This window comes from Symphalangus syndactylus, chromosome 12 (genome assembly GCF_028878055.3).
Source record: "Symphalangus syndactylus isolate Jambi chromosome 12, NHGRI_mSymSyn1-v2.1_pri, whole genome shotgun sequence".
In the NCBI taxonomy this organism is placed as follows: Eukaryota; Metazoa; Chordata; class Mammalia; order Primates; family Hylobatidae; genus Symphalangus; species Symphalangus syndactylus.
In genome coordinates this window covers 126,409,521-126,430,600 of record NC_072441.2, presented here as the reverse complement: position 1 = coordinate 126,430,600, position 21,080 = coordinate 126,409,521, and the positions used below count along the sequence as shown (strand labels likewise).

The following is a 21,080-nucleotide window of genomic DNA, read 5'->3' as shown; positions in this document are numbered from 1 at the left end:
TCAGCTTCTGTGTTTGTCCCTTCCCCCTCCCAGCACATCTATGCCCTTAAGGAAGGCATAGAATGTACCTATGCATGGTACTAGAGTGTCCTGCCAGCTCCTCTCCTTTAGTTCTTTCTCCATAAGCAAAACTAGAGTCAGATTCCTCTTTTCTGTGTCTAGCCTGCTTCCAGTGTCGTTGGTGCATTGAGTATTCCAGGGCTATAGCAGTAGTGAATATTGCTGATGTCATTGTTTGCCTTATTGGGATTTTGCTCTTTGTTTCACAGGGAGCTGTGATTGGTATAGACGATGAGGACGACAGCACCTTCACAATAACTGTTGATCAGAAAACCTTCCATTTCCAGGGTGAGCTGAAAGAAGAGATTCTTTCTCTTCATAGTCCCATCTGCTTCTTTTCTCTTTTGGGTTGTTTGCTGGATGACTTGAATGGTTTTGCAACTGATCCTGCATGAACGAGTGCATAGGAACATTCTGGATGAAGTGGTACTGCAGGTTAGGCAGGGATTTGTATCTGCAGTGGATGTAGATCGATTTGAAACGACTGTGGATCTGGCTGCAGTTGGAGATGAAAAATTTTAAAGGATAAAAATCAGTGAAGGGAGAGAGTAATGGGCTGCTGCTGCTGCTGGCTTGTGTTTACAGAAGGTTGCTGATCTTCTTTATCAAGGAGTATGGTTCTGCTTCTGCATGAAGAGTCTAAAGACTGATTGTGAAGGTTGCAGTGTTTGTCCGTGTAAAACTCAAAATGTAAATTAAATTGAAGCTTAGTGGCAACCTTTGTCTTAAAGGTTTTGCTCTGCTTCAAGAACTACAAGTTTGCATTCATTTCATCTGTATTTCTGTGTTTTGTCTGCCAGCTATCATTTCTCTGCTATTATCCTTTTTATAGTTAAATGCCATCTGCCACTGCTATGTTTCGGCATTGCATGCTATGGTTCACCGGTAGAAAGGGTAAGGTACTGTATGATCATTCTCATTTCATCTTGCTTTGAAAACTCTAAACCAGCAAATAAAAGTCAATTTTAATGATCTTGTCCTAAAGTACCTCTTGTCTATTAGGAGTGACTGTTAGTTTTAGTATTAATGGTTTTGTTATTTTGCCTTTCCAGAGTAATCTCTCTTTTATGTTTAGAGCAGTCCAAGAAACTTAGAAATGAAAAGATTTGGAGAGGTTAGCACTTTCTCTCAACTACAAGTAACAGTGCACTGTTAGAGATGCTAGGTATGCCAAGATAAATAAATATTAAATACATTTATTGCTTAAAAATGTTTTGGTTATGAAGTCTAACAGAGGCCAGATATGTTATATGAGGTGTTTAGGCAGCTGTTGTCTTTTTGTGCTAGGATAGTGAATTGCAGTTATTTTTCTTCATTGTCTTGTTTCAGAAATTGACAGATAGTAATGAAAGATGCAGGTTATATTCGACATACGTAAACCAGTGTACTCAATAGTGATATCTCTAATGCTTTCTTCCACATATCCTTAAAATATTTACTGTGTTTGATGATATTATTTATTCAGAGCTGCTTTAATAACGATGCTCTCCTGAAATTTTCTACTATATTTAACTTCATAAAACATTTTAAATCCTATTATGAAAGCCCAGAGTTTTTATTTTTAGGTTAAATATGTAATGCTGCCTATAAATCAAAGCAGATAATTCCTACACTCTGGAACTCTTTACTTGAATGAAGTTGAATATTTTAATGCATTTCAAGAAAGAGCTGCTGGGTGCAGGTAAGGCTGCAGTATAGAATTCTCTTCTCTGCTGTTACTAAGAAGGAGACACCTCCTTTGGACCCTCAGAAGCTGTACCTCTACCTTCTGATTTACTTTTAAATTATTTATGTCCCCATTGGCACTCTTATACTTATTTGGCTTATAAAACAAGAAATTTTCCTCAGGAAGGATTTAAATGGTAAGAGTTATGCACATTTTAAAAATGGATTCATAGTTCTGAAACTGTCAGAATAATTAGTTTATTTTCTATTGTAGTAGTTATGGGAGTTTTAGCATGAGATCTGGATTTTGCAAAGAACTTGATAAGACTTTTTTTTGTTGTTAATAATGAGAGCTATTTCACATTCATAGGTCCTTGATCATAACATCCCTGCAAATTTGATAAAAAGTTATCAATGTCTGAGAGATCTTAAATTCTTGATTAGAATTGAAAGCAAATTTTAGCTATATATGTGAACATATGTTTAAATGTGCTGAAGTTTTTATTGAATACACCAGTTTTTTTTAAGCAAATGAAATATCAGTTGATGCATTATAAAACAAATTCTGTCAACTATTAAAGGGAAAGCTAGAGTTTGTTCAGATACATTCATTTATTCATTCAACATCTATTTTAGACATTATTCTGGGGATACAGTGGTATACAAAACAGATAAAACTCCTTGCCCTTTGAGTCATCCATTCCAGGAAAGGAGAAAGGTAATCAACACGATCAACATGATGAGTTAGTAAAATATAAGTAAATGAGAGTGATAAGTCCTGGGGAGAAAAAAATAAAATAGGAAAGGAGAAAATGAAATAGAAGTGAGGTTGCGGGGAGAAGAGAAGTGTTGAAATTTTAAATAGGGTAGCTAGGGAAAGAGTCACTGAGATGGTGCCTTTTAGTGAAGAGCTGAAGAAAGTCAGGGAACAAAGTATATGGCTATGTTGGTGGGGGAGGTGGGGTGAATATGTCATTTCTCTGCCTGGAATGATGTACCCACCCTGCCTCCCTCCCCAACACAGTCATATACTTTGTTTTGTTTTTCTTTTTGTAGTTTATACTCATATATTTGAAGAACAGCTAGAGGCCGGCTCTGGTTGGAGTGCAGATAACAATGGGGGGAGAGTAATGGGGAATGAAATCTGAGAGGACACAGGAAGTCCAACCATATGAGGCCTTTATAAGGGCATTGAATTTGACTGAGATAAAAGGCCATTAGAAGGTTTTGAGCAGAGGAGTGACATGGTGTGATTTATGTTTTAACAGGATGACTCTGACCACTGTGTTGGGAGTAAAATTCAGAGGGGCAAGGACAGAAGTAGGGAAACTATTTCTGCAGTAAGAGGCTGTTGTAAACCAGAAGAGGGGTGGTAGTGGCTCCCACATGGTAGCAGTGGAGATGGGGAGATAGTGAGAAGTGATCGAATTGTGTGTGTTTAATCACCTTTATTGAGGTGTAATTAACATACAATAAAATGTACACAATATACAGTTATATGTTTTAATCAGTTTATTTACTCATGACTACCACTACAATCAAGATATAGATTCCATCACTCCAAAAGATTCCTTTATGCTCCTGTCAGTCAGTCCCCAGCCCCAGCCCCTGGCCCCAGGCAACTGCTTATCTGCTTTCTATCATTGTAGAATAGATGTTTTGTTTGGAGAATTTCACATAAATAGAACCATACAGTATGTACTCTCTTCTCTGGCTTTATTTTAGCTCAGCATAATGTTTTTAAGATTCATCTATGTTGTTGTATATATTAATAGTTCCTTTTATATTGCTAAGTAATACTTCGTTGTATGATAGTATATTTATTCTGAAGGTTGAGCTGTAACATATGACAGAAAGACAAGTCTAGGTTGAGTAACAAGAATGGAGTTGCCATTAACTGAAGTGGAAGATCGCAGGAGGAACTAGTTTTGGGAGGGTGAGGGAAATATGGGCATCAGATCTTACCTTTGGACATGTTTACTAAACAAGTTTTAAATGTCCACCAAATAGGCAAATGGAGATGTCAAGTAGGCAGTTGGAGTTCAGTGGAAAAGTTGGGCTGCAGAAATAGAGTTGGGAGTCATTGGCACATAGATAGTATTGAAAGCCACAAGAATTTGGGAATAAATGTTGAGAGAAAAGAGGTCCAACTACCAAGCCCTGGGGCACTCAAACATTTATTGAGAGGGCGCAAGATGAGGTAAAACCAGCAAAAGAGATTGAGAAGAGGCAACCAAAAAGCAGGAGGAAAACCAAATGAATGTGGTACTCTGGAAGCCACAAGAAAAAGTGTTTCTAGGAGGAGAGAAGGATCAGCAACTATGTCAAATGCTACTGACAGATCAAATAAGATGAGGATTGAGAAATGACTACAGGATTTAATAATGAGAAGTTTATTGGTAACCTTGAGAAGAGTGATTTTAAGATAGGAGTGGAGACAGTGCATTCAAGTTTTGATGTAAAGGGAAGATGAGAAATATAGCAGTAACCGGAAGGGGAAATGGGAGCAAGGGAGCTTTTGTTTTGTTTTTGTAGGATAAGAGAAATAATAGCATTTCTATGTTGTTGGCAGTGATTCAGTAAAGAGGGAAGAATTGATGATGCAAGAGAGAAAGGAGAGAGTTGCTGGATCAATGTCCTGGAGAAAGCAAGAGAGAATGGGATCTAACACACAGGTGGGAGCAGTGTCTTTGGCTTGGAGCATGGGCAGTTTATTCATAGTGTTATAACATAGCTGTGTTTGTTGATGAGACCTCTAAATAGATTAAAGCAGTGGTAATAGGGAGGAAAATGGACTAGATTTGAGATTTTAAAAAATCTATAGGAACTGGGGCACAGTGGTATGCACCTGTAGTCCTAGCTATTCAGGAGGCTGAGGCCAGAGGACCACTTGAGCCCAGGAGTTTAAGACTGTAGTGTTCTGTGATCACACCTGTGCATAGCCACTGCACTCCAGCCTGGGCAATATAGTGATGCCCTGTCTCTAAAAAAGTTTTTTTTTTTTTTAATCTGTAGGAACTGGTAATTGCTCAGAAATGGTAGGTGAGAGAATTTGGGTACTAAGGGTGATGCTCTTGGCTTGGCTTACTGTTGGATGTTGTCAACTCCCTCCCTCCCTCCCTTCCTTCCTTCCTTCCTTCCTTCCTTCCTTCCTTCCTTCCTTCCATCCTCTCCCTCTCTTTTTCTTTCTTTCCTTTCTTTTCTTCTTCTTTTTTTTTTTTTCAGGGCCTTGCTCTGTCACCCAGGCTGGAGTGTAGTGGCATGATCATGGCTCACTGCAGCCTTGACTTCCCGGGCTCAAGTGATCCTCCCACCTTAGCCTCCCAGGTAGCTGGAACTACTAAAAAAATTAGCCTGCGCCACCATGGCCGACTAATTTTTTTTTAATAAAAAATTTTTATTTTAATAGTTATTTTTTGAGTTAAAATTTATATGTATGTATGTTTAATCAACTTTATTGAGGTGTAACTCACTATGTTGCCAGGGCTGGTCTTGAACTCCTGGGCCCAAGCGATCCTCCTGCCTTAGCCTCCCAAAGTACTGGGATTTCAGGTGTTAGCCATTGTGCCTCACTGTCAGCATCTGAAATAGAGAATATAGGAGAGCAGAGGTAGTGGTGAGGGACCTCTTATGTTTAAGCTGTCTGTGGGACACACAGATGATGGTAGTTGGATCTGAGTCTGGGCTGGAAATGGAGATTTGTGGTCGTCAGCATACTGCTGGTAGGTAGAACTAGAAATTGAAAATATGAAGCCTAACGGCTAGGCAGATAAGTACAGTCAAGTGCTGCATAAGGACATTTAGGTCAGCGATGGACCACATATATGATGGTGGTTCTATAAGATTATAATACCATATCTTTACTGTACTTTTTCTATGTTTAGATACACAAATACTTACCATTGTGTTGTAGTTGCCCTCAGTATTGAGTCCAGTAACATACTCTATAGCAGGGCATCAAATCTTTTGCCTTCCCTGGGCCACATTGGAAGAAGAATTGTCTTGGGTCACACATAAAATACACTAACGATAGCTGATGAACTAAAAAAGAAAATTACAAAAAAACCTCATAATGTTTTAAGAAAGTTTGTGGATTTGTATTGGGCTGCATTCAAAGCCATCCTGTGCCGCATGCAGCCTGTGGGCCGCAGATTGGACAAGCTTGCAGGTTTATAGCCTAGGAATGATAGCCAAATCCTATAACCTAGGTGTGTAGTAGACTTTACCATCTAGGTTCATGTACTGATGTTGGCACAGTGATGAAATTGCCTAATGATGCATTTCTCAGGACATATTTCTCAGAACAGATTCCAGTCATTAAGCAGTGCATAACTGTAAATGAATGAAGAGTATGGCTGTGTAAAGACTAGCAAGTTGGAGAGGTCCCACCCTGTGTAAAGGGATAGCTGCCACTTAGTTCCAGACAGTTGTAGGCTTGGAATGTTTGCCCCTTGTCAGATCATCCTTTTTTTTTCAAGAGAAGCCAGAAATTTAATTTTTTTTTTTTTTTTTTTTTTTTTTTTTTTGTGAATGGGGTTGAGTGTGTTTATGTGTGAACTCTCCAGTTTTAGGAACAATTTTTTTATGTATACCAAATAAAATGCATCTATGGGCTAGATAAAACCTTTGGATTTTTAGTCTTTGATTAAAGCCATGGTAGTAGTGAGTGTTATCCTTCTGGAAGATCAGAGTGAGAAGAGAGCTGATGATTAAACCTTGGATCATACTAGGGTGGAACTGCTAACAGGCTCAGAGGAATGATCAGAGAGGTTAGGATGAAAGCTATTAGCTTCAACCACATGAAATTACTGTTTTTTGTAGGTGAAAAGTAGTTGCATATCAGCAGTTCATATGGCTCAATCTAATAGAAGACTAGTTCATACTAATAATTAGAAAAAAACTAATTATTTGAATTTTACCTTCAAATAAAATTGTATCTGTTTAATGATTTAATATATATCATTCATAATGTTACTGATAATATATTGGGGTAATAATAATAATGGTTAACATTTATTGAATGTTTATTTTATGAGTTTTAACTGAATAGTGCCTACCATAAAATAAACATTTTAACTCATGCAGTTTTCACAACCTTATGAAGTAGGTACTGTTATACTATTAGTGTTTTTATTTTATTGATTAGAAAACTGGGAGCCACAGACACATAGTTAATATAAGACAGAACTGAAATTTGAACACAAACAGTTGTACCCTAGAGCCATTTTCCTCTTCATTGTTATAAAATATATTGTAGAGATTTGTCAACTAGTTTATAATTAACATTTATCAGAAAAGGAATTAAGAGGCCAGGCACTTTGGGAGACCGAGCTGGTGGGTGGATCACTTGAGACCAGGAGTTTGAGACCAGCCTGGCCAACTTGGTGAAACTCCGTCTCTACTACAAATACAAAAAATGAGCCAGGGATGGGGTGCATGCTGTAGTCCCAGCTACTCAGGGGGCTAAGGCTGGAGAATTGCTTGAACTGGGGAGTTGGAAGTTGTAGTGAGCCGAGATCCCGCCATTGCACCCCTGCCTGGACAACAGAGTGAGATGCCTTCTCAAAAAAAAAAAAAAAAAGAAAGGAATTAATATAAAATAAGGAACCTTAAATTACAATGCAGTTTAATGCAATTAAAAAATTTGACACTAATTAGCCGGGAGTAGCGATGATGTGCCTGTAATCCCAGCTACTTGGGAGGCTGAGGTGGGAGGATGACTTGAACTCAGGAGGCAAAGATTTCAGTGAGCCGAGATCGCGCCACTGCACTCCAGCCTGGCTAACAGAGCAAGACTCTATCTAAAAAAAAAAAAAAAAAAAAATTGACAATGACCGCAAAATTGATAATTATGTAAAGTGACACATTTGTTAATTGGCTAGTTCAAACCATTCCACAATGTATATATACTTCAAAATATGTTGTACATGATAAATACAATTTTAAAAAATGACAGAAAACCCAATTTGGCATTGTTAATGTTCTACATGTTCCATTACTTCGTAGAAATCTTAGTGGCGGTGTTGGTGTTGGTGGTAGTGGTAACAACTACTATTACTACTACTAAATATCTGTTATGAACCAGGCACTGTATAACAGGCACTGTACATTACTTACATAATTCCTAAATTCCACAGCCTGTGAGATAGCTTTATGTCTAGTTTTAGAGTTAGAGTAACTGAGTTTCAGAGAAGCTAAGTGGCAGAGCCAAGATTCGTGCCCATGTTGGTCTACATCAGGGATTCTCAAAGTGTGGTTCCAGACCAGAGGGTCAGCATCACCTGGGAACTTGTTAGAAATGCAGATTCTTGCGCTCTGCCCCTCACTTGCTGAATCAGAAACTTTGGGAATGGGCCCGCTCTAGTGATTCTGATGCACTCTTTTTTTTTTTTTATTATACTTTAGGATTTTAGGGTACATGTGCACAATGTGCAGGTTTGTTACATATGTATCCATGTGCCATGTTGATTTCCTGCACCCATTAACTGGTCATTTAGCATCTGATGCACTCTTTAAGTTTGAGAACCACGGGTCTGGATCCAATGGTTTAACATGTTATTCCAGTTTACTCTCATAACAACCACTTACACATAAGAAGGAATTGTCCTCAATTTATAGATAAAGAGAAGTGAGACACAGAGTTAAGTGACTTGCCCTTGATTTTGGATTGTCTGTATGTCCTAACCTATATGTTAGGCATGTCTTGCCTTAAGCAAATCTGATGTGTGAAAAATCAAATAAAATTTTAAAGATAAAAATTAAGGATATGTATGTGATTAATTTTCCATAAAATAATCCTTCATTTTCAAAGGACTTTACAGAGAACATTTTTTTTGAGACGGAGTCTCGCCCAGGCTTGTCGCCCAGGCTGGAGTACAGTGGCACAATCACAGCTCACTGCAACCTCCGTCTCCCGGGTTCAAGCAGTTCTCTGCCTCAGCCTCCCGAGTAGCTGGGATTACAGGCGTCCACCACCACTCTCGACTAATTGTTGTATTTTTAGTAGAGACGGGGTTTCACCATATTGTCCAGGCTGGCCTTGAACTCTGGACCTTGTGATCCACCTGCCTCGGCCTCCCAAAGTGCTGGGATTACAGACGTGAGCCACCGTGCCTGGCCACAGAGAACATTTTTTAAGCAGTGTGTTCTCAAAAATAATTTCAGCTGGGCACAGCGGCTCACACCCGTAATCCCAGCTCTTTGGGAGGCTGAGGTGGGAGGATGGCATGAGGCCAAGACCTAGAGACCAGCCTGGGCAATATAGTGAGGTCCTGTCTCTACCAAAAAAAAAAGAGAAAAAACTCCCCTGAGCATGGTGGCGTGTGTGCCTGTAGTCCCAGCTACTCTGAAAGCTGAGGCAGGTGAGTCCCTTGAGTTTGGGAGTTTAAGGCTGCAGTGAGCTAGGATCACACCACTGCACTTCAGCCTGGGTGACAGAGTGGGACCCTGCCTCAAAAAAATAAAAATACTTTTTAGTATGAAATTGGTTTACAAATTTATTTGAATATACTTTGAAAGCAATACAAGTTGCCTCAGACAAAAGACATAATTTTTGGGCATTAAAAAATGTAAGTCTTAGTAGAAGTTGTCTATGGTTGGTTTCACCTCAGTCCATTAGAGCTTGCTTATTTATTAAAATGCAGTGGCCAGGTGCGGTGGCCCATGCCTGTAATTTCAGCACTTTGGGAGGCCAAGGCAGGCGGATCATCGGAGGTCAGGAGTTCGAGACCAGCCTGGCCAACATGGGGAAACCCCGTCTCTACTAAAATTACAAAAATAGGCCGGGCATGGTGGCGCGCACCTATAATCCCAGCTGCTCAGGAGGCTGAGGCAGGAGATCGCTTGAACCCAGGAGGTGGAAGTTGTAGTGAGCCGAGATCACATCATTGCACTCCAGCCTGGGTGACAGAGCGAGACTCCATCTCAAAAAAAGAAAAAGAAAAGAAAAGAAAATGTGTATATATACACAATGGAATACTCTTCAACTTTATTTTCCTTTCTAATTTTTTTTTTTTTTGGCTAGGAGCAGTGTGTTGAGACCAGTTTTTTGTTTGTTTGTTTTTTGTTTTTTTGAGACAGAGTCTTGCTCCTGTTGCCCAGGCTAGAGTGCAGTGGCATGATCTTGGTTCACTGCAACCTCCGCCTCCCAGGTTCAAGCAATTCTCCTGTCTCAGCCTCCCGAGTAGCTAGGATTACAGGTGTCTGCCACCATGCCTGGCTAATTTTTGTATTTTTAGTAGAGATGGGGTTTTGCCACGTTGGCCAGGCTGGTCTTGAACTCCTGACCTGATGATCCGCCCACCTCTGCCTCCCAAAGTGCTGGGACTACAGGCGTGAACCACCATGCCCAGTTAAGACAAGGTTTTTCTTTGTTTTGAGATGGAGTTTTGCTCTTGTTGCCCAGGCTGGAGTGCAATGGTGCGATCTCGGCTCACCACAACCTCCATCTGCTGAGTTCAAGTGATTCTCCTGCCTCAGTCTCCAGAGTAGCTGAGATTACAGGCATGCGCCACTATGCCCAGCTAACTTTGTATTTTTGGTAGAGACAAGGTTTCTCCTTGTTGGTCAGGCTGGTCTCGAACTGCTGACCTTAGGTGATCCACCCACCTCAGCTTGCCAAAGTGCTGGCATTACAGGCATGAGCCACTGTGCCCAGCTGAGACCAAGTTTTCAAAAAGAAGGAAATCTTCGCTGGGCTTGGTGGCTCATGCCTGTAATTCCAGTACCTTGGGAAGCCGAGGTGGGCAGATCACCTGAGGTCAGCAGTTCGAGACCAGCCTGGCCAACATGGCAAAACCCTGTCTCTACCAAAAATACAAAACTTAGCCAGGCATTGTGACACATGCCTGTAATCGCAGCTACTCAGGAGGCTGAGGCAGGAGAATCCGTTGAACCTGGGAGGCGGAGGTTGCAGTGAGCCAGGATCGCGCCCCTGCTCTCCAACCTGGGCGACAGAGCAAGACTGTGTCTCAAAAAAAAAGGAAATCTTGTCATTTGTGATAAAATGGATGAACCTGAAGGACATTATTCATTTAAATGTATAAACTTTAAAAATTGAACTTACAGTACAGAGAGTAGAATGGTGGTTACCAGGGGCTGGAGGCGGTGAATGTTGGGGAGATGTTGGTCAAAGGGTACAAAGTTTCGGTTAGAGAGGAGGAATCAGTTCAAGAAGTCTTATTTATTTATTTATTTATTTATTTTTTGAGACAGGGTCTTGCTGTGTCACCGAGGCTAAAGTGCAGTGGCACAATCATACCTCACTGTAACCCCGAACACCTGGCCTCAAGTGATCCTTCCACCTCAGAGTCCTGAGTAGCTAGGACTGCAGGCACTCACTCCTATGCCCAACTAATTTTTTTATTTTTTATTTGGTAGAGACATGGTCTCACTATGTTGCCTAGGCTGGTCTCGAACTCCTGGCCTCAAGTGATTCTCCTACTTTGGCCTCCCAAAGTGCTGGGAATACAGGTCTGAGCCATGAAGAGCTCTATTATACCACATGGTGACAATAATTAATAACAATGTACTATATTCTTGCAAGTTGCTAAGAAAGTAGATTTTAAGTGTTCTCACCATGAAAAAATTAGTATGTGAGGTAATATTTGTGTTAACTGGCTTGATGGAGCCATTCCACAATGTACATATTTCAAGATAACATGTTATACATGATAAATATATAAAATTTGTATTTGTCAATTAAGAAAAAAAATTTATTTATTTATTTGTTTTTGAGGTGGAGTCTTGCTCTGTTGCCCAGGCTGGAGTGCAGTGGCATGATCTTGGCTCACTGCAACCTCTGCCTTCCGGGTTCAAGTGATTCTCCTGCCTTAGCCTACCCAGTAGCTGGGATTGCTCACCAGCACATCCAGCTAATTTTTCTTTAATTTTTAGTAGAGACGGAGTTTTACCATGTTGACCAGGCTGGTCTCGAACTCCTGACCTCAAATGATCTGCCCACCTCAGCCTCCCAAAGTGTTGGGATTATAGGCGTGAGCCACCGCGCCTGGCCAAGAAAACAGTTTTTAAAAAGAATGTTAAAATAGGATGCAAAATATATTCAAATAGTTGCCTGAACACTGCTCTTCTTCTTTTTTTTTTTTTTTTTTTTTTTTTTTTTTTGCAACAGAATCTAGCTCTGTCACCCAGGCTGGAATGCAGTGGCACGATCATAGCTCACTGTGGCCTTGAACTCCTGGCTCAAGTGATCCTCCTACTTTAGCCCTACTGCCCTTCCCTAGGCAGTCCTTCACTTCTAGAAAATACCAGTACTCAATTTATTCCCTTCTTTTCATACATTCATTTTTGTCTTTTGAACCTCCTCCATTAACCTCTTACAAAAGACCTCTACAAGGCATTCATTCTGATGATCATGGTGCTTTCATTAATGTATTCCACATGTAACACTGATATAGCGTATAGATTAAAGTTAAGTTTTATCATTACATTTTCTTAATATTAAATTTGGGACCATAAGACAGTTTGAATACCCAGAAAAAAGGAAATCGAGTTCAAATAAATATAAGAAAGTCTCTATCTTTGCCAGGGGACATCTGCTTTAGGTAACTGCCTAGTGGGAGGAATCAGGGGATCAAATAAAAGAAAATTGAACTGGTCGTTGAATATGGATGATTTAAATCAAGTGGAGATGGGTGTAAGTGGGAATTTTTCTTGGAGGGGATGATTGTAAATTTTTTCTGGAGAAGATTATTATGATATAGAAGTGAGCCTCTGGTGCATAAAAATGGGGTGCAGAGGATGCAAATGCTTACTTCAGGTTCAGTTAACGTGCTGGGGAGTATAATTCTCCTAGGTACCTCACACATACTTAAAAAATAGGTATTTTTATTCCCATTTTATCGATAAGGAAACTGAGGCTTGTGTAAGTTTTTATTCCATGTCACACATGTAGGAAGTGGCAGAGCCTGGATTCAGACCCATGCTCTTTTCATCACATGCTGCTTGTTCATGCCTTTCCTTCCTTGTTACTCTTGGCTATACTCATGTCTGTCTCTTTTACCATGCCTTAACCTCTTTGCAGCTCTAGCTTCACTGCTGTTCTCTCTCCTAAACAGCATAGCATCCTTCCTTCACTGACTGTATTAGCAATGTTTTCATGCTGTCAGGTGGTTTTGGTTGTCACGTTTCTCCTGTGCTTAGTGTATATCCATGTTGATGCTTGTCACTGGGCAGGGACCCAGCTGAGGCAAAGGAACTGGGGCATTGGTTGGAAAAGATGGGCTCGAGTCATGGCATGAGGCATAAGATGATCAAGTCTGTCACCAGGTGTGTGGGAGGTTTGGAAACCTGGCCAGAGAAAGGCCTAGAGATGCTCCCCGTATGGATTTAAGGGTCAGGGAGTCAAACATTAACCTGTACCCAATTTAATTTTAATCCTGTTCTAATGCACAGTTCTCTTACTATGTCAACTAAGGGAGTATTCCCAGATTGTTGAAGGAAACAAACCAATATGTTTTCTCATATTTACTCCTTCTTTGCAGAAGTCCTGCTTTCCAAAGAAGACTGAATGTAGAGCATGAGGTTACCAGTAAAATAAGGATGCCAGTGCTGACTCTAGAAGTGTTGTGAGATTAGAGAAATGCATGTAAATACTCAACATGGTGCCTGGCAAATAGCAGGGCTCGAAACACCTTAGCTGCTGCTGTTACTGTGTATGAATTTACTTGTGATAATGCTGCTGCTGTTTCTGGGATTCCCCATTTCTCCTTTTTCTAGTCTAGGGTTTGGCTAGAACCAAAATAGATTCTTGAAAATCCCACACTCTGAGGATGGCACAAGGGATACACAACTGATGGAGTGCTATTCAGGGGGTCTCAGTTTGACAGGAGGAATGACTGATGAGCATAGCAGCTGGTACAGCAGGAACTGTACCAAAGGCTTAAGTACACTTTCTCATTTAATTCTTTTAACAACCCAAAAAATAACTATGAGGAAACTTAAGCACAGGATGCCAAATAACTTATGCATAGTATGTAATTTGGAACAAATAATTACAGTACAACATAAGTGCTATAGAGACCTATGGAAATGTTGAAGAGAAAACTAGTAGAGGCAAGGAAAAGCTTCACAGAAGAGATAATATTTGACGTGGCTTTTGAAGGATGAAATAGAGGTGAAGATTGGCAAGGCTGGAAGTGGAAAGAAGGATCACTTAGCAACCTGCAGAGAAAGGGGCAGCACATTCTAAGTAAAGGGAACCATGTGTGCACAAGCTTGGAAGTGTGGAAAAGGATGACCTGTTTGAGAAATGTAAGAAGTGTCCTATATTTTAGAATACACGGGAGGTGAGGAGAAGGAGGCTTGAGTTGAGCTGGAACTAGATAGATCATCAAATATCTCATACACCAGAATGATAGGTTAAAACACCTTTTCTGTAAGTTAGGAAAAGGCAATTTTAGTCAGGGAAGCCTCCTCATCACATTTGTGGCTCAGAGGGAACACTACGAACCAGAGTGAAGAGAAGTGAGATTGGAGACAAGCAGCCTAGTGTGGAGCTTACTGCAGAGGCTCTGGTGAGAGATGGTGAAGGTTTGAACCAAGGCAGTGACGGTGGTTGCTTTTACTTACACAGAGTACATCCCGATTGTCAATGGATAGACTATGAATGGAATATGACTATTTGAAGTATAAAAATTGACGCTTGACCATGTTCTCTCTGTGAGAGTTTTTAGGTAGCTTACAAAACTTTTGAGGAATTTACATTTTCAACTAATGAGATAAATCAGGGTAATGCCATAAATGCAATGTGCAGTTGAATTTTAGCAATGTGGACAGGTTGGTTCATGGTAGAGAGAAGTGAATCTGAGTCATAGCCTATCTGAAAAGAAATACCTTTTCTAGCTTTATATATAGAAACTAGAACTAAGTTTAACATTGTTGTCTAATATATATTTTTTGGCATGTCATCATTAAGAATTTCTTGGGCCAGTCATGGTAGCTTATGCCTGTAATCTCAACTCTATGGGAGTTTGAGGCAGGAGGATTGCTCAAGCCCAGGAGTTCAAGACCAGCCTGAGCAAAGAAGCGAGATCCTTTTTGAAATTACCAGGGCATGGTGGTATGCGTCTATAATCCTAGCTACTTGGGAGGCTGAGGTGGGAGGATCACTTGAATCTAGGAGTTCGAGGCTGCTGTGAGCTATGATCGTGTCAGTGCACACCAGCCTGGGCAACAGAGCAAGATCCTGTCTCTAAAAAATAAAAATAAACTAAAAAAATTTTTTAAAAGAATTAAAAATATGTTTTTACACTTTGTACTTAATGAATTTGATTTAAGCATAGTGATTTGGTATAAATCATTATAAGTCCTAAATGTATGGAGGGCTGAATCAGTGACATTTTACTATACATAGATTGTGTTTTATGAGATGGAGTTAAAGCTTGTGGAATGTACTTGGATTATGTCTGAGTTTATATTGCAGCCTTGGTCTAGGACCATATGCTCTCTGAAAGAAAGGTAAAGATATTATATTAACAGCTTATGCTAAATATAGAGAAGGGAGGAAGTAGCTTACTGCTAGTTCTTTGCCCTGAGCAGAAGTCCTTGGAAAGCTACTGAGGGCAAAGAGTGAAGCCTTCAGAAATATTGTTTACCAGGAATATTATAAGATTATAATGCAGAAGTACCTTCACTCTACCTTATACCCTGAAGAAATATTTGCATATTCTTTTTAAGTCTAATGGGCTTCCTTACCTGCAATGTGTAAGGAATAACATCTGTTTTCAGAAAATTCTCTAAACATTTTATTTACAGTAACATAAATCAATCATGATAATTTCTTATAATGTGGTTCTGTTACTCAGTTAGGCCACATCTGTTTTGCCTTTGCTTGCCTTGGAAGCCAACAAAAGAATTAAGTAGCAAATTCTTTTTTCCTATAGATTTATATTTTTGGCCTTGCTTTAGTTTCTTTCCTGAATTTTCTAACAGGCATTTTTTTTTCTCTTTCTTTCCTTTCATTGACTTACTCAAAAGTTGAATGATGTGTAATATTCTTCCTTTCTGGAACTCTTAGCCTTGGTAATCAATGGGCAGGTATTTTTGAAGTTCTATATTTTTCCTCATGAATTGAGATTTAGCTTTAGCTTCTTCTAATTACCTCCTGTCATCCTTCTCTTTTCTTCCCCAGAATATGTTAAAGATATATTTTACATTTTGGCTTTCCCTGGAGAAGGAAGGTTAATATTCAATGAAACCTCTTTTAATAAGATTCTTGCAGGGGTCAAGTTTACCAAATTTCAGGATTAATTGAGTCTGAGACTCTTCCAGCCCCAAATAAAATTTTGGTAACCTACCACCTCCTAATCTGATTTTCTTCCTGTCTTCTCTGTGTTATAGAACAGCACTTCATTTACCCAATTAGCCAAATTTGAAGCCTTCTGTCTCCCTATGTCTACATTCCCTGCATTCTCTCTATATCTGATAAGTTACCATGTCCATTGGATTCCATCTTTTCTTTATCTCCTGTCAATGACATGACCCAGGTTCATTCTTTCTATAGCTTTTTAAGCTTCCTGTTCTCCCTTTTTCTGGATTCTTTTCTGCCAGAGCAACCTCCTTCTTGACATTTGAGTGAATTCTCTAAAACCATCCTATTTCTAACATTTTTTCTAATCCTTTCAGTATTAATGTGTCTTAAAGATTAAAAGCTCAAATCCTGATTTTTCTAGATTTCAAAATTAAGAAATAATGACCTAAGATTATGTGTTCTCTGAAGCCTAGAGTTAAAATAAGAAATATTTACTGTAGGAGCTACATTTTTTAGGATATATTTACAGATAAATTTGGTGAGGCTTTCCATTGACTAGGAATAATTTAACTAAGAAGCATGTAATTTTAGAATGAACTGAAAAGAACCCATTAATCTACATTTGGTTTTCATTGTCTGCTTTGAGTGAATCACTGATACCTGGTTGCCCACTACAGTGCTGACTTTGTTCCAGAGACTCACAGCATTGCCTCATATCGTCGAAGTGGAAGTTGTAGGGGAGAAACACTTTTGTAAATATTTGCCTGCGTTTTGTCTGACAGTTTTGGAGACTTCAGCTAAAACTATTCATAAATTGTTGAAAGATCCAGTTGTGACAGCTTTAAAAGGATCATTAAGCAAAAATAAAGATTTCTTAGGAAATCTAATTTTAGTCTCTAAATATAAAATGGAACCCTGCACTGAATAATAAATTAGTGGATCATCATTCCTCATTCAACAAATATTTATTGAGCACCTATATGCATGGCATTATTCTAGGGGCTTGGGATACATCAATATATAAAACAGATAAAGATCCCTGCCTTTGTAGAGCTTATATTTCAGAAGCAGGAGGGAGAAATAAACATGAATAAGTATACAATCATGTGTTGCTTAATGATGGTGATTGGTTCTGGGAAATGCGTCATTAGACAGTTTCATCATTGTGCCAACATCACAGTGTGTACTTACACAAACCTAGATGGGATAGCCTAATGTACACCTAAGCTACATGAGATAGCCTATTGTTCCTAGGCTACAAGCCTGTAGAGTATTACTGAAGTAAATACTGTAGATAGTTGTAACACAATGATAATTATCTGTATATTTAAACATAAAAAAGATACAGTAAAAATATAGCATAAAAGATGAAAAATGGTATGCCTGTATAGGGCACTTACCACGAACGGAGCTTGCAGGATTGGAAGTTGCTCTGGGTGAGTCAGTTAAGTGAGTGGTGAGTGAATGTGAAGGCCTTGGACATTATTGTGTTCCACTGTAGATTTTATAAACACTGTACACTTAGGTTACACTAGATTTATTTAAAAATTTTTTCTTTCTTCAATAATAAACTAACCTTAGCTTGCTGTAACTTTTTTTTTTTTTTTTTTTTTTGAGATGGAGTCTCACTCTGTCGCCCAGGCTGGAGTGCAGTGGCATGATCTCTGCTCACTGCAACCTCTGACTCCCGGGTTCAAGCGATTCTCCTGCCTCAGCCGCTTGAGTAACTGGGATTACAGGCGAGTGCCACCATGCCCGGCTAATTTTTGTATTTTTAGTAGAGACAGGTTTTCACCAGCCTAATGTACCCCTAAGGCTGGTCTCGAATGCCTGACCTTGTGATCCACCTGCCTCGGCCTCCCAAAGTGCTGGGATTACAGGCTTGAGCCACCGCACCCGGCCATTAGCTTGCTGTAACTTTTTTTACTGGATAAGCTTTTTAATTTTTTTAACTTCATGTCTCTTTTGTAATAATACTTAGCTTAAAACACAAGCATATTGTATAGTTATAAAAATATTTTCTTTATATCCTTATTCTCTAAGCTTTTTTCTATTTAAGAATTTTTTTTATGTTTTAAAGTTTTTTTTTTTTTAAAAGTGAAGATACAAACACACACATGATCCTAGGCCTACACAGGGTCAGGAACTTTAATATCACTGTCTCCTGCCTCCACATCTTGTCCCGCTGGAAGGTCTTCAGGGGCAGTAACAGGCTTGGAGCTATCATCTCCTATGATAACAATACCTTCTTCTGGAATACCTCCTGAAGGACCTGCCAGAGGCTGTTTTACAGCTTTAAAAAATAAATAAATAGAAGGCATACACTCTAAAAGATAAAAAGGCTGAGTGCAGTGGCTCACACTTATAGTCCCAGCACTTTGGGAGGCTAGGCAGGAGGATTGCATGAGTCCATGAGTTTGAGACCAGCCTGGGCAACATAGCGAGACCCTGTGTCTACAAATAATTTTTAAAAATTAATCAGGCGTGGTAGCATGCACCTTGTATTCTCAGCTACTAAGAAGGCTGAGGTGAGAGGATCACTTGAGCCTGGGAGGTCAGGGCTGCTGCAGTGAGCTCTGATTGTGCCACTGCACTCTAACCTGGGCAACAGAGTAAGACCTCGTCTAAAGTAAGTATAAAGTAAAATAATGTTAAAAAGTATAATATAGTAAATACATAAACCAGTCACATTGTCATTTATTATCATTATCAAGCATTATAGCTATACATGATTGTACATGCTATACTTTTATATGACTGGCAGAGCAGTAGATTTGTTTACACCAGCATTGCTACAAACACATAGTGCATTGCCCTACAAAGTTAGGACAGCATCGGGATGGCTATGTCACTAGGTGATAGGAATTACAGTCTTACGGGACCACTGTCATGTATACAATCCCTCCCTCCCTCCTTTTCTTCCTTCCTTTTCCTTTCTCTCTCCTTCCTCCCTCCCTCCCCCTCCCTCCCTCCCTCCTTCCTTCCTTCCTACCTTCATTCCTTGCCCTCCCTCCCTCCCTCCCTTCCTTTCCTTTCCTTTCCTTTCCTTTCCTTTCCTTTCCTTTCCTTTTTCTTTCTTTCTTTCTTTCTTTCTTTCTTTCTTTCTTTCTTTCTTTCTTTTTCTTTCTTTCTTTCTTTCCTTCTTTCTTTCTTTCTTTCTTTTCTTTCTTTTCTTTACTTTTCTTTCCTTTCTTTACTTTTCTTTCCTTTTCTTTCCTTTTCTTTCTTTTCTTTCTTTTTTTTTTTCCAGGGTCTTGCTATGTCACTCAGGCTGGAGTACAGTGGCATGATCATGGCTCACTGCAGCCTTGATCTCCTGGGCTTAAGCGATCCTCCTACCTTGCCCTCCCAAAGTGATGGAATTACAGGAGTGAGCCACTGCACCCTGCCTGCAGTCTGTCTTTGACTAAATGTCATTATTGTAGTCCATGACTGTATATGTTAGAAGGGATAAGTACAACAGAGAAAAGAAAAAGGTAGTGCAGGATAATGGAAATTGGGAATGCTGGGTTAGGAGGCCAGGTTTTAGTCTATGCTGTTTAGAAGAGTTCATTGAGAAGATAGCATCTGAAAAGGTGACAAATTATCACTTGTCCTATAATTATGACTACCAATTAGTTGCTAAGAAAATGTCAGGCTCTGAAAATAAAGAAAATATGGATCAGCCTGAGTGTGATGGCTCACCCCTGTAATTCCAACACTTTGGAAGGTAGGAGGATAGGTTGAGGTAGGAGGATAGGTTGAGCCCAGGAGTTGAAGACCAGCCTGGGCAACATACTGAGACCCTGTTTCTACAAAAAATAAAAAAAAATTAGCCTGGCATGGCACTTAGCTGTGGTCTCAGCCACTTAGGAGGCTGAAGCAGGAGGGTCGTTTGAGCCCAGGAGGTCGAGGCTGCTGCGAGCCATGTTAGTATCACTGCATTCCAGCCTGGGCAACAGAATCCTTTTTAAGACTCTGTCTTTAAAAAAAAAAGAGAGAGAGAGAAAAGAAAAGAAGAAAATATAGATCAGATTTTATCCCAAACCTCAGGGATAGCTGAGCGAGGGAAGGGAAAAAAATGTAAACAAATTAGAGCATTATAGTGTTGTATATGCTTTGACAGAAGCATATATGAGGTGTAGTAAGGCACACAGATCTTTCTAATGTGATCTCACCTCTGTTCTTAATATGATAGCAGTTTTTTTTTTTTTTTTTTTTTTTTTTTTTTTTTTTTTGAGACAGAGTCTCGCTCTGTCGCCCAGGCTGGAGTGCAGTGGCGCGATCTCGGCTCACTGCAAGCTCCGCCTCCCGGGTTTCACGCCATTCCTGCCTCAGCCTCCCGCTTAGCTGGGACTACAGGCGCCCGCCACCTCGCCCGGCTAATTTTTTTTTTTTTTTTTTGAGACGGAGTCTCACGCTCTCACCCAGGCTGCAGTGCAGTGGTGCGATCTCGGCTCACTGCAAGCTCCGCTTCCCGGGTTCACGCCATTCTCCTGCCTCAGCCTCTCCGAGTAGCTGGGACTACAGGCGCCCGCCACCACGCCCGGCTAATTTTTTTGTATTTTTTAGTAGAGACGGGGTTTCACCGTGTTAGCCAGGATGGTCTCGATCTCCTGACCTCGTGATCCGCCCGCCTCGGCCTCCTAAAGTGCTGGGATTACAGGCGTGAGCCACCGCCCCCGGCGATAGCAGTTTTTAAATAATGACTCAGACTTCCTGGATATCAAAGCATGGGCTTAGATTACTTTAGTCTTAGTCATGACAGTTGGTCATTCTCTCTCCTCACCTCTTTTTACCTTTTTAAAAAATACCATCTTACGTTGAATTCATGTGAGCTGATTTTAATTCTAAAAAATCTGTATATACCATCTGACTACTCAGCATGTCCCAACTTGTTCCAAACTATAGTCAGTTGCATTTTGAACCATCTAATTATCTAAGCGGAATATTTGTATTCAGCATCCATGCTGCTATTCGTAGTGTAACTACCCACAGATACATAATGAGCAAGACACTAAAATGTGCAAGGCATTTTGCAAAATGCCAGAGATACAGCCCTGAATAAGGCTGACAAGCTTCTGCTTTCTAGGAGCTTACATTCTAT

General features: G+C 39.9%; 1 protein-coding gene across 13 annotated transcripts in view; it reads left to right on the top strand.

The window, feature by feature from the left end:
- The window catches only part of OSBPL9 (oxysterol binding protein like 9), a 204,688-nt gene that overhangs the window by 88,873 nt on the left and 94,735 nt on the right, over positions 1-21,080 (top strand). For all 13 annotated transcript variants that reach the window (XM_055254766.2, XM_063627474.1, XM_055254764.2 and 10 more), the window contains one exon: positions 270-348. In XM_055254766.2, the coding sequence (XP_055110741.1) occupies positions 270-348 (79 nt within the window). The remainder of the gene's footprint in view (positions 1-269; positions 349-21,080) is intronic.